Source organism: Polyodon spathula, chromosome 11 (genome assembly GCF_017654505.1).
Source record: "Polyodon spathula isolate WHYD16114869_AA chromosome 11, ASM1765450v1, whole genome shotgun sequence".
NCBI classification, from domain to species: domain Eukaryota; kingdom Metazoa; phylum Chordata; class Actinopteri; order Acipenseriformes; family Polyodontidae; genus Polyodon; species Polyodon spathula.
This window is the reverse complement of record NC_054544.1, coordinates 22,591,639-22,604,573: the sequence shown is the minus strand read 5'-3', so window position 1 is coordinate 22,604,573 and position 12,935 is coordinate 22,591,639. Positions and strand designations below refer to the sequence as shown.

The following is a 12,935-nucleotide window of genomic DNA, read 5'->3' as shown; positions in this document are numbered from 1 at the left end:
TTATCCGATCCATGATCTGCCCTCCTGAAATATCCATTCACATCCACAAAAATGCACACAAATTGCATAAATCCGTTTGAAGATGTTGGGATTGAGGGGGATATTGGGCGCGTGTTCAGTGTGTGTTGTCTGTTGAGCTGCCTGGGTTTTGAGTAATGTCAATACACTAAATCTAATACAATGATGATACCACATTGTTTATGACATTGTTTATTTCAATATCTATCTAAAGTTAAGGTAATAACCAAGGCATTAAAACATTACCTAACCATTTTTCTTCTAGATTTCCAGTCTTTAATTTCCCTTTGAATCGGGTAAAGCCCGTTTCTCCTGCCACCACACTGTAGGTTCACTCCCTGTGCAGCAGGTGTTAGGATCCCACCTGAAGCTGTAAGCTCCCTTTGCTGCACACAGCTGCAGGCTGAATTATTTTAAAGTTATGCTTGCTGCATTTTAAAAACCTAACAACAAACATTATCTCTGAATTTCCCAAACTTGCCTCATGTAAAGATCAATAATGACATAAGTGTCAACCAAGTCTCTAACCAGATGCAGCCTGGTAGGTATATGCACATAGAAGCCCTTGCATATTGAAATGATAGATATTTAATTAACTTAGTAAAATGAATATTACAAAAAATACAATAACTATTGCACAAAATGACGAATTTATTATTATAATCCCGTGGTGCTCTTCGCACAGTCACCGGGCAGGTAGCTCCCATGGTGCACCTCCGCACTGTCAACGGGCAGGTCGCTCCCATGGTGCACCTCCACACTGTCACCGGGCAGGTCATTCCTGTGGTGCACCTCCACACTGTCACCGGGCAGGCCGCTCCCATGGTGCACCTCCACACTGTCACTGGGCAGGTCATTCCTGTGGTGCACCTCCACACCGTCACCGGGCAGGCCGCTCCCATAGTGCACCTCCGCACAGTCACCAGGCAGGATGCTCCCGTGGTGCACCTCTGCACAGTCACCGGGCAGGATGCTCCCCTGGTGCACCTCTGCAGTCACCAGGCAGGTAACTCCTGAGGTGCACCTCCGCACCGTCACCGGGCAGGATGCTCCCGTGGTGCACCTCCGCACCGTCACCGGGCAGGTTGCTCCCATGCTGGGACAGCAGTGCCTGGAGATACAGCTCTGGAGCCACAGCATCATCTGGCACGAATTGTGGCTGGTTGAGATCCAGGATGGCTGCATCCTCTGGTTGGATTTGCTGACCAAGATGGGGCCTTCGGCTGACCCTGGACCAGGAGAAGGAGGGGGAGAGCATGCTGTCCGAGGAGGAGAGGGGTTTGTTGGACAAACAGGGGCAGGGCCCACAGCAAAGATGACGAGTCATCGCTGGAGCCACAGTCTGTCCAGGGGAAGAAGACGTGGTGGAGGGGCTATGGCAGCAAAACTGGGAGGTCCTCACTCCTCAGGAGGAACAGTTTGATAAAACTGTTCTATATTGTTAATGCAGACTAAATTTTCTTAAAAACATTCTGAAAAAACATTCTATAAATAAAATTACTTTATCCCAACAACGACTTTAAAATCACTTGACCTAAAATATATATTGATTACAAATGTTGTAATCACTCTAACCACAGTGGCAATAAATACATTCACCAATACCCACACTTCGATGAAACTTGCTAAGGATCCTACATGACATATTAACTTTTTTTTTTCAAACCTTTATTTTACTAGGTAAGCACATTGAGATTAAAATCTCTTTTACAAGTGCGACCTAGCCAAGAAGCAACACAAAAACACAAATACAAAAATACCATCAACAATCAGTGAAACAGTCAACAATCAAATAGTAACAAACAGTAACAAGTCTACTGAACTACTTAAAACATGCACAACTCTCAACTAGATAATCGTGCAGATTACTCTTAAACTGTGCTAAAGGTATTCAGGACTGCAATTTAAGTTTAGATTGTAAATCATTCCAAGACCAAGGAGCAAAATAGGCAAATAATCTTTTAGCAACCTCTACGCACTTTAGGAACTGTAAAATTAAAAAAATGTATGCGATCTAATACTGTATTACAAAATCCGACTATAAAGTATTAATTTATATATGGAGTAATAGCTTTATATAACAAAATATACAGTACCAGCGCTTCAACCTTCGCAAAGCCAAGGCAGTCCAGCCAACCAAACTGTATAACACACAATGATGACCACTGTACCTTACTTCATAATATATCTCAAGGCTGCATGATATATAGCATCCAGTTTGCTTAATGTTAAGGGTGATGCAAACCTATAGACTGCATCCCCATAGTCAAGACTGTACTCAGTAATAGCATGCAACATTGTACAACTGACCCAGGATTGAGGTGTTTCATGATCTGCTCAGCATTTTACGTTATGAAAAAATCTCAAGTGAGCTATTCAATAAATACCAATTCCATAGACAGACTCAATGAAGCAGGCAGTTGAGTTTTCTTTTAAAGGGGTATTCATGTTCACTGAATTGTCACCCAGTCTGCATCTGTGAAGTCCTGGTCACTTCCTGGCCATCCACATCCTCCGAGATCTGCATGAAAATAAAATAAAATAAAGAATATGATTTATAAAGAGGCTGGATTTAAAAGGATACTTTATAACATTTGGAGGCTCACAGAAACAACAGCATAACCTGTAGTTGGTGGCTGGAATTGAAGTTGAGCTCTGATTGGCTCATTAGACATGGCACTTTTCTTTTTTTATCCTCAGTTTCACCCTTTCCTGTTTAAAATGGCCAATTGAAATGTCTTTTTACAGACCATTGACTGATTAGGAGGACTGAAGATCAATTCCTGCTATCGAGCCAACCTGTGCCACTGATTTCCCCTATGCTTCCCCCATGCGCCCAGCTTTTCTGATTAACATTTTCAATTGCATTTCTAGACTACAGATGAGAAACATAAATACATTGCTGTGAGACTTACTTGTTAGAGTTCGATCCTGAGCCTTTCTGAGACTGCCTTCTTCATGTTTTCAAGCACTACAGAAAAATACCAAAAGATTAAAAAATGTATTCCAGTGACTAATAACCTAGTCTGAACTTCTCCCTCTCTCACCCCTAAAGAAAGGATGCTCCCTCCAGTACAGGGCAGGCTTGAGGCATGGAGACTGGACTGCTCCCTCTCTCACCCCCTAAAGAAAGGGTGCTCACTCCAGTCCAGGGCAGGCCTGAGGCATGGAGACTGGACTGTTCCCTAAAGAAAGGGTGCTCCCTCCAGTTCAGGGTAGGCTTGAGTCTTGGAGACTGAACTGCTCCCTCTCTCACCCCCTAAAGAAAAAGTACTCCCAGGCTTGAGGCAGGAAACTCTCTACAGCTGATGTAACCTATCCTTGTACACTGCAGTAGTGGAGCAGGTTCCTGTTGTGCACATGCATTAGTATTGATCCTCACGTTTATCAAGGTCTTCATGGCTGTAGGTGTATTTGAGTTTCTCAACGTTTCCAATGAGGTCAGTCCGAACGGTCATAGTCGGATCTAGAATTAGAACAAACTTAATGAATAGCAGGTGTCCATTTGCTGTAACTTTAACAAATACTTGATGTAATGCCCTGCCAAAAATATAGAGCCCTCAAAGAGTAAGTAGTGTGGTTTCTGAGAAATATAGCGTTATACTTCCACACGTGTTGCTACAACTGCTTAAATAACGTACCTGTCATTTTTCTTTTCATTGTTAACATCCTGACAACTTTTTATACTTATAACTTTAAAGTCTGTTTCAAAGCTTTTTTCAAAATGTCCGCTCTGGTGCACTGGGGTTTGAGACCTGTCCTTTAAATCACTGCTGGAAGAGCGATTTAAAAAAGTACTCTGGCTTTTCTGTTCTGTACCACATCATGGATGGTTATTGCTGTGTTACCTGATAGACAATGTGGGCAATAATCCTTACACTGTCAGTGCACCAGAGCGGACATTTTGAGAAGTGCTTTGCCACAGGTTTTAATTTTGCAGTTTTCCCCCATGCTTTACCATGGTTATACTCTGCATTTACCATAGTTTAATATGATTTGTCATGTTTTTAATATGCTTTACCATACCTATCTGGGCTTTACAATGCTTACCTATGTTTTGCTATGATTTCACTATGCTTTAATACACTTTGCTATACGTTTAGTATTGGAAACATTCATTAGGGAATATATAGGCACATCATTTAACACTAAATACATTTGCAAAATAAATATCCTCACCGACAAAGATAATCCGAGGTACATAGTAACCGTCTGGGGCCAGATTGCTGTCCGCTGTCTCATGCTAGTAAGTACAAGAGACAAAACAGACAGGAGCCCTTAAACATCCTAAACTATTCAACACTCAGTAGTGCTGTATTAACTTTAACCACAAAACATTTAACCAGCAATGTACCATTTCATGCAGCTTTGGACATTTTTTCAATGTGTCCTTATTTATAGTATTGTGATACATTGTACACCACTGTACTGTTGACTGTTAATTGTAACAAGTAAAGACACAAGTAAGGGGGGGTGAGGGGGTGTCTGTGACAAGCAGTAAAAAGGGGGCGTGTTTGAGAGGTCACATCTACTAAAGCATTCTATATATATTTTTTTTTTTCTTGATACTTGCTACACACACAGAACTGCTCTACTGTACAAGTACAATGCTGCCAATAAAAAGGCCATGTTGTACTTGTGTGAACTCCTGAAGCACTGTAGTCATCGCCTACGCCAGGCTATCCAACAACAAAGCCTCTATAGGCAATGTCAGTGTCACAGGGTAAATGGATATTGAGTTATGTTGACATCAGGCCTGATATTGCATCCCTTCAGCACTGGTTACCTCAGGGATGGAAATAAGACTGTCATTGCATAGCAGTTTCACCCACTCCAGGCTTTACCAAGAGCTTGATTAGCCACAGTGTTTAGGTAACAAGCTTAGGTGTGTCTTATTAAACTCAAAGCAAAACCAGGAATGGATCAAACTGCTATGCAATGGGAGTCTCATTTACATCCTGGTACCTTATTACCTTTTAAATTGACTTGCAACAAGGAGATGCAACTTTTCTCAACTGCAAAATGCATGTTGGATTCTATTTGAATTGTAATAAGTCATGTGAGGTTCAGCCTACTACAGATAATATATTAAAGCTTTGTTTTTTGTCCAACCCTTCTTATCACCTTTCATGATAATACAAATGGTTATTTGAACCTCTAAATGTGTTTCTTGTACATATCTAATAAGGGCTACTCTATTAAGACAATGATTGTGCTACCTGAAATAAAAAAAATAAAAAAATAAGAAAAAAATAAGAACATTTCTTTGAAGAATACCAAGTTTTTTTTTAAGAAAAAGTTAAGAAAATTCTTAAGAAAAATTGTTGTGAACAATCATTCTTCCTAACTGTTTTAAGTTAAACTTAAGATAAATGTTGGATTGTTTCAAGAATACGGCCCCTGGTCTCTATGGCAATACAACAAGGTCTTTCTAGGACAATTTGAGTCAGTCGTTTTTTGTTTTTTTTTAAATAATGTAATAAATTAATCATCTACAAGCAATGTGAGCAATCAGCTTCCTGTAAATCTTAACTGATCAGACTTATAAGTTATCCAACCAGAACTCAATCTCTAGGTCTTTAATTGAGTTACATGTTGAAAGACATCCAAGAAACCATAAAGGGAAAGCTTATCTTAATAAGTTCATAGTATATTTAGCAAGTGCTCAATGGTCACATTGCTGGCACATGATTATTTTGTTACAGTGTTTCAAAAAACTAAACTGGCTGACGCAAACGGTCCTGGAAAGACCTTTCAATATTGCCATAGAGACCAGTCTCATCAAGAGATACAAATACAGTTCAGCAAAACTGTATACAATACTTTATACAATACTGTCGATACTGTACATAGTTTATCTGATAATAACTTAGAACATAGAAACCATTTGTTTTGTTATATGGTGAGGTGGGGATCATTGGTCCCTTTGATGAGGGATTTCTATGAGAATCTATTGCTTTAAGCAAGTCATTCACTGTAGCAAGCGTGAGACAGTTAAAGGAAAAAACTGAGCATATCACAAAAACACAGTCACTTTGATGAATACCAATGGCCCGATAAATGCGTTCATTGTACCTCAGGATATCTTACTCAGCTACATGAGTGAAGAACAGACTTGCAGTGAATTCACTGGTTTCTGCCATTGAAAAGGTTGACACTTACCATCACATTCATCATGATAAAATCCTCTTTGGCTATTTTCTGGATTTCTTCATGCTGAGAAAATAGCTCCTTCAGAGCTGTTTCAAAGAAAGAGGGAGAGGGAGTGAGTGCGTAGGCAAATAAAACTTAATTTCTCCTGAAAGAATTACATAACTAAAAATAAACTATAACAATAAGTGCACAGTGTTTCCGATAGTATACCACTAAACTGGTGATTGCGTATAAGTGGGCTGGAGCGTTCTCCTTCCATTCCAGTCAACCAAACATTTGGCTCCAGTACTTGCAATGAAGTAAATGTCCAGTAGGTGGAATATGCTAGTATTCAGTTCAGTGGTGTTAAACTGTATGTACATCTACTGTAGCATATATTAATTGACCCAAAAGCTACAACTGTATAGTATGTATAACCTTGTGAAACTGGGCTATTCTTCACATGACTGGTTAATCCATATCAAAGGTTGCACAAATCGTTAGTCATTTTTGAGGAATGTCAGGTACAATGGGCATTGTCGGGTACAATTGGTATTGCATTAATACAGCAGGTGCTGTTGTGTGGAAAGTGAGTTTGGGGGTATTTCCTTTAAATTTCTATTTTCCCTTTGACACTTAAAGGAGACTTAACTGAAAGGTGTCACTGACTAATGTACATGGTTTCTGTGTTATTTTCCTCATCATTTAACTAAATAAGTCATGTTCTTATTACCTCAAGCTTGACCCAGTCCTTATCACCACATATTTCTAAAAGCAGGTTCGTTAAACAGTATTGCGTTGCTCCAAACCATGGCTGAGTTACGCTTTAATGAAGGCATTTGTATTTTGTAATGTATCTGGAAAAAAGTTTTTAAAAAGAGGCTATCATTTGCTTTTATACACATGTTGAATAATTTTTGATTTTTTTTTTGGAGGAAAAAGTGAAATGCAACCCACGTTAACTGTATTATTATTACAAAACAACTGATTCAACTGGGAGGTAGTATATATTTGTATATCCTACTTCCAGTGCTAGTTAACATGTTAGTTATGTGCATTTAATTTAATTAAATGTAAAATGTAATACATGTTAACTGTTTATGAAGTAGCAATATAGCCTGTAGGAAAGCTCTGATACTTTTTTTTTGCCACTACACCGCTGATTACCTGTGGCTGTAAATAATGGCCAGCTATGTGCCGGTGTATTAAATAAGTCACTGCTTCCTTGGTTTAACATGCAGGGTCTCATAGTAAGTTCCCTGGCTCGCAGAGGGCTCTGTGCACGTTCTCCCTGTGAGTTCTTACCCTTGCTGTAGGGGCAGTCCATTAAGTGATGAATCACCATGAGGGGTTTCTCCCTGTAACAAAGAGAGAACCGAAACAGGGATATAAACTGTATAGTAGGACATAAACAGACCTCCACAAGGAAGATACTGTTTAATCCTGTAGGCCTGTGTTAAAGAATGATGTATGTACAGTCCAACTCTGATATTGTTGAGTTCAAACTGGACTCAAAATGAACATTGGGTTTTTCAAAAAGTAGGAGTGAATTTTAACTGGAGTAATGATTTGAAATATGATCTGTGCATTTGTGTTGTACTGTATTTCTGTGTATGTGTTTACGTTGTGTGTGTCTTATGTCATTCCCTTTGTTTGTAATTGTGTTCCCTTCCCCCTCTGTATTTCCCACTGTTGTTTAACTGTATCAGTCATGTAGTGCGTGGTCTGTGCCCCTGTGATTTGTCCCGTTTGTAAGTCACTGTGTGTTTACATGTTCAGTGTGTTCCCATTGGCCTGAAGTTTGAGGCTAAGGACTAATGGGAGGTGTATGTTTTGAACAGAGTAGCGGGGGGGCTGGGATTATAAAAGATTCTGCGACGCCGTGTTGTGGTGGTTGTGTGGTGGTTGCCATGGTTCCAGAGCAGCTTACAGCTGTGTTTGTGACTGAGTGCTGAGTAAAGCTTTTGGAATGAGAAACCAATGTGTCTGTTTCTCCTGTTTTCTGGCTGTCTGTCTGTGAAATGCTACTATATATATATATATATATATATATATATATATATATATATATATATATATATATATATACACACAACAGTGAACTTTTCTATGCTCTTTACTTTAAACATGTAGGTTGCTTTTAGAAAAAAGAAGTTTCCAGAATTTCTGGGGGACCCCCAGTGTTCCCCGAACCCCAGTTTAAGAACTAATGATCCAGATTAATGTACAATTCTAAAGTGCGACTTTATAGTCCTGTGCATTTGCCTGCGCATTGATAATACACAGATCCAGCCCATAGGATCACACATGCACATACTGTACCTGGTCTTGGCTTGAAATAGTCCTTCTTCATACGATTGAACCCACTCAATATCAGCACCCCATCCTGCAGGACAAAAAGAAAAGGTAAGTTCCTAGTAGCTGATTGATCTCAGAACTTTGTCGACTTGGGTCTTAACAGAATCTTAAGTGAATCTGTCTCAACAACATGACTAGGGAACCCATTCTATCCCCTCACCCTCTCTGTGCTGAAGAAGTGTCTCCTCTCTGCCCTAAGTCTATCTCCACTTCATTACTAGTTGTGTCCTGGTTTTGGTGCTGTGTTTAAAGTATTGCTTAAGGATAACTTTGTCAACTCCTTTTAATAAAAATCTTTATTTTTATATAGCGTCTTTCATGGAGGAGCACCATCACAAAGCCCTTTACAAGATACGAGACTAGGATGTGTGAACTATGCATCAGTTGCAGAGTCACTTACAACAATGTCTCACCCAAAAGATAACGCACAAGGAGGTTAAGTGACTTGCTTAGAGTCACACAGTGAGTTAGTGGCTGAGCTGGGATTTGAACCGAGGACCTCCTGCTTATAAGCCAGTTTCTTTAACTATACAACCTTTTAGAGTTTAATTAAGTCTTCCCTAATGTTTATAGGTTTGCATCTGATAATTATCTCATGATGTGCGCAGTCATGGATATTTGGCATGTTTATTAGAAATCACGTGTTAGAAGTCAACCAATAACTGTTTTCATGTGTGAAGATGTCGTGCTTCCTGAGTGCAAGATATTATACAAATTAAGTTTTTGGAAAAGTTGTTATTCCAATTTCAAAATTCATGTTTTCAGAAAACATATTAAAATATTTGATTAAGTGTTCCAACTGACACATAAGATCCACGTTTAGCTTTCTGAAACCGACACTTCTAGTTAAATAAACTCCTGTAACAGCCCTGACTGTGGCAGCAAAACAGGACAGGCAATGAAGGAAGTAAAGTTCTAAATCAGTAGCGGGCATCAGCCTATTGCCTGCCATGCTGTGAGGATTATGGTATTAGTCCTGCCCATGTGACTGTTGTTAACACAGGAGAATCCATTCCGACATAGTTTTACATGATTGTTCAATCACCACAGTAAAACAGCTACTGTCATATAATGTCATATAAATGTGTTGAAGTGGCTGTGTGTGAATGCTCATCTGCAGTAAAGAATTCCATTCACCAAGCATAGTCGCAGTGGCTATTTAAACTGTTTTACATAAATTGAAGAACATTTGGTATTCATTCTAATGTACATACAGTTGACCCCTTTTAATATTAAAGGTAGAATGGAGAGGGTTTTAAAGAAAGGATCACTCTCTTAACCATGTGTCATTCATGTTATTTGGTTTCCAGTTCCTGTCTTGCTCCTCTTTTTCATCCCATCATCAAAACTAACGTTTAACAGTTCAAGCTCTGCAAGGTTAAGAGCCACAAGCTGGACTGCTGAAGAGCGTTTCAACTAGTCTTGGTATCCCTCAAGTAAATCCCTCAAGTAAATTCAAACAGTTTGTGTTTTACAAACCACATGACGCCCCATACAGGCTTTTCCTGAACTCTTTGCATTACTAACAGAGTAGAGTCACTGCTTCAGATAAAAATACTTTCTCACCAGAATCAGAAGCTAATCCACAGGACTGTGAAACAATATCTTAAAGATGCAGAGTCTGATGCTGTGTATTTTCTTTTATTACACACTGGATAAGTTATGACATTACTTGTGAGATGTATTAGTAGTAGTTGTAGCTTTCCAAATTGTCCAGGTTTACTTCAAGAGAGCTGTCCCTAATTTCCAGATGCACTTTGATCTTAGTACTTCTATTTATGGTTTTTATTTGGAAAATCTATGAAATGATAGCTCAGGTAGCACTTTTTTTTTTTTTTTTTTTTTAGCCTGTTTTTTTCTTAACGTAAAAAAATAACAAATATCTATATTTCTGAGCACTGTTTATTTTGTAGTTATTTTATATCTTTATTCTCAGACTCCCAGCTGCAGTTTGTGTGTGTGGTGTAGACAAGGTACTAGGACTGTTTTATAAACACTAAACTCACAAGTAAAGACTGAGTAACAGCACACATCCTGCAGAACAGGTTAAACACCCTGGCTACCCAAGATCACCCTTCACCTGACTGGCAATGGTATTGCAGGTGTTTCTTTTCACTTGCCCAGGTGTTTTTGTTGCTTTCCTAGTGTACGTAAGGCAGATAATTTGTACAGCACTCAAATACATCATACCAGTGGTATAACATGCACACTCCCTCCTCATGGCTGGAACTGGAAAATTAAACCAGCATCCTAAAAACAGATCCATCCACAGAATGTACATGCGGAAAAGTAAGTATGACATACAGACATACTGGGGTTTCCACTAAAGCCCTGTCATCGTGGATATGCATCAAGAGCCAGTCAAGAAAGCTCAGCTACACAAAAGAGTTTCAGATCTTTCTATTATGTTGTCAGTCTGAAAACTTTCAGTTTGCAAACTTTGTTGCTGTTGTTCCCAGGACTGTATCTGTTCAAATCAACGTAGATAGGCTTACCTCTGGATAATGGGTGATCAGTTTTTTTCTCTGCGGGATAGAAAAGGAAGAAGGCTGTAGTGACCAGGCAGAAGAACAGGCCCTGTAGAACTGCTTTCATCTTGCCTGGAGGAGAGTCGCCTGCAAGGTTAAACAAAAACAGAAACATCACATTTGACAAACGTCTCATGCAAATTCATTTTAGTTGCTGATTCTACATGTAAAGATAACAACAGGACTTTCCAGCCCAGTTCAGCACTGATCAGAGCTGGGAGTAGAGCAGGATTTCACTGGTCAAGCTGGTTCTTCAATAGATTGGAATCTTGGTTGTCACAAATGTCAGTGCAGCTTCTGGTGATGAGGTGTCGGACAGGTTCTAAAGGATCACGTTTTAACCAATCAGCTTCCAACCATTGCTAGTGAGATAAGTTGATGCCTTACCAAATGTTTATTTTATTTTATTTTATTTTATTTTTTTAATTTTCAAGTTTTTTATTTAAAGAATATGATTTTCTTTCTAGGTTTATATAATCTAACAATAATTTCTTCCATAGCTGTAAAGACGCTGGCTTTGAGTATTTCCAGTACAGTAATACAGCTTTCTTTGAAACTAAAAGAGAGCAACTGATTCATTTTGAAGTGGTTTTGTTAGTGAAAGCAGTGAGGTATCCCTAATAATTACAAGACTAGCTGCAAATGGAATATCATAACCTATTTTAGATAAATGGAATGCAATGTTTTCCTAGTAAGATTTATATTTGGAGCAAATCCATATCATGTGTATTAGGGATCACGTATCAGTGCCAGATTTGAAGCATTAGTTTGAATCAGTTAAGCCACAGGTGTACATTCTTTTAAGGGTATTGTATAGTCAATGTAATAATTCAAACTGAATTGACCTTAATTTTGCATTACGAGAAGAACGTTTTATGTTACTGCAAACTTTATGTCAGTTATTATAATGTCCTTAGCTTATCATTCATTGCAATGAATTAGTATTATGGGAGTCTCTAATTATGGCATAAAGTTTAGTTACAAATGTATTTTAATTAAGAGGGTTAAATAAAATAATTCAATATTCGTGTGTCTAAAGTTAATATTACCAGAACCGAGTACATGAGTTTCAGTATTTTGAACTTGTAGATATGTGCTGGCTTCAGTGGCGTCAATATTGTATTTATCCTTTAAATTGCGTAGAAAAGATAATTTATTGTTGTTAATTAAATCGTCTATTCTATTGATTTCCTTAGAACTCCAGCATTGATAAAGGCTTTTTCTGATAAGAAAGAACAGGGTCATTCTATATTCCTGAGTTAGAATATACTTTTTTTTTTTTTTTTAATTACTAACACTTTACAAAGTTTGTTAAAAATAATTTAATTAGTGTGGATATATAGAGTGTGTTGTGTCTTATAGAGGGGGACGTACCAGGCATAAAGATTTCCTTTAAAGAAAAGGGACTAGCAATTTCTACCTTCAGCAAAGAAAGTGTTCAATGCATCATGGTGAGGAAACAATCACTGTGTAAATTGTCTACATTGGTAGGCTGTATGGTACCAGTATGGGGAAGGGAAGTAATAAGAACATACTGTAACCATTCTTGTGGTCAGAGAGGGAATGTTTCTTTCAGCAGAAGCCAGTCTTGTAGAGATTACCATGAAATGTGTAGCTAATGAGTTTGTCACTGAGCAAAACACTAACCAATTTGGCATAGAATTTTTGACAAAACAAGACAATTCTGCAAGTATGTCAGTGAGGGAGACAGTTTTAAAATGCGTTAGTGAAAATTGCATTTACAATTCAAAATTAGCATTGCTTTTGCAATTCAAAATGTATGTTCTGTATTCCTCAGTGATGTTCTTTAAGTGAATATTCAGAAAACGTGAGATTTACTCAAAGTAAGATACCAAGTGTACACAAATATAAAAGCAAAAGTCAGTCATTTCAGGCACT

General features: G+C 38.4%; 1 protein-coding gene across 1 annotated transcript; it reads right to left on the bottom strand.

Annotated features, from left to right (window-relative positions):
* Positions 1-1,746: 1,746 nt before the first annotated feature.
* Positions 1,747-11,144, bottom strand: LOC121322955 (anterior gradient protein 3-like). The gene is made up of 8 exons (XM_041263604.1): positions 11,004-11,144; positions 8,473-8,536; positions 7,456-7,508; positions 6,181-6,257; positions 4,198-4,261; positions 3,401-3,484; positions 2,934-2,989; positions 1,747-2,539 (listed from the first exon to the last, which is right to left on the bottom strand). The coding sequence occupies exons 1-7, from the start codon at positions 11,101-11,103 to the stop codon at positions 2,937-2,939; spliced, it is 495 nt and encodes a 164-aa protein (XP_041119538.1). The 5' UTR covers positions 11,104-11,144; the 3' UTR covers positions 1,747-2,539; positions 2,934-2,936.
* Between the last annotated feature and the right edge of the window lie 1,791 nt (positions 11,145-12,935).

Bases quoted from the DNA above. Each gene is read 5' to 3' on its own strand.
- LOC121322955 (XM_041263604.1), bottom strand. From the start codon at position 11,103: ATGAAAGCAGTTCTACAGGGCCTGTTCTTCTGCCTGGTCACTACAGCC. The intron at 6,258-7,455 runs GTAAGAACTCAC...TCTTTGAAACAG, and splicing joins GGACTGCCCCTACAGCAAGG to CTCTGAAGGAGCTATTTTCT. The intron at 4,262-6,180 runs GTAAGTGTCAAC...TGTACTTACTAG, and splicing joins TTATCATGATGAATGTGATG to CATGAGACAGCGGACAGCAA.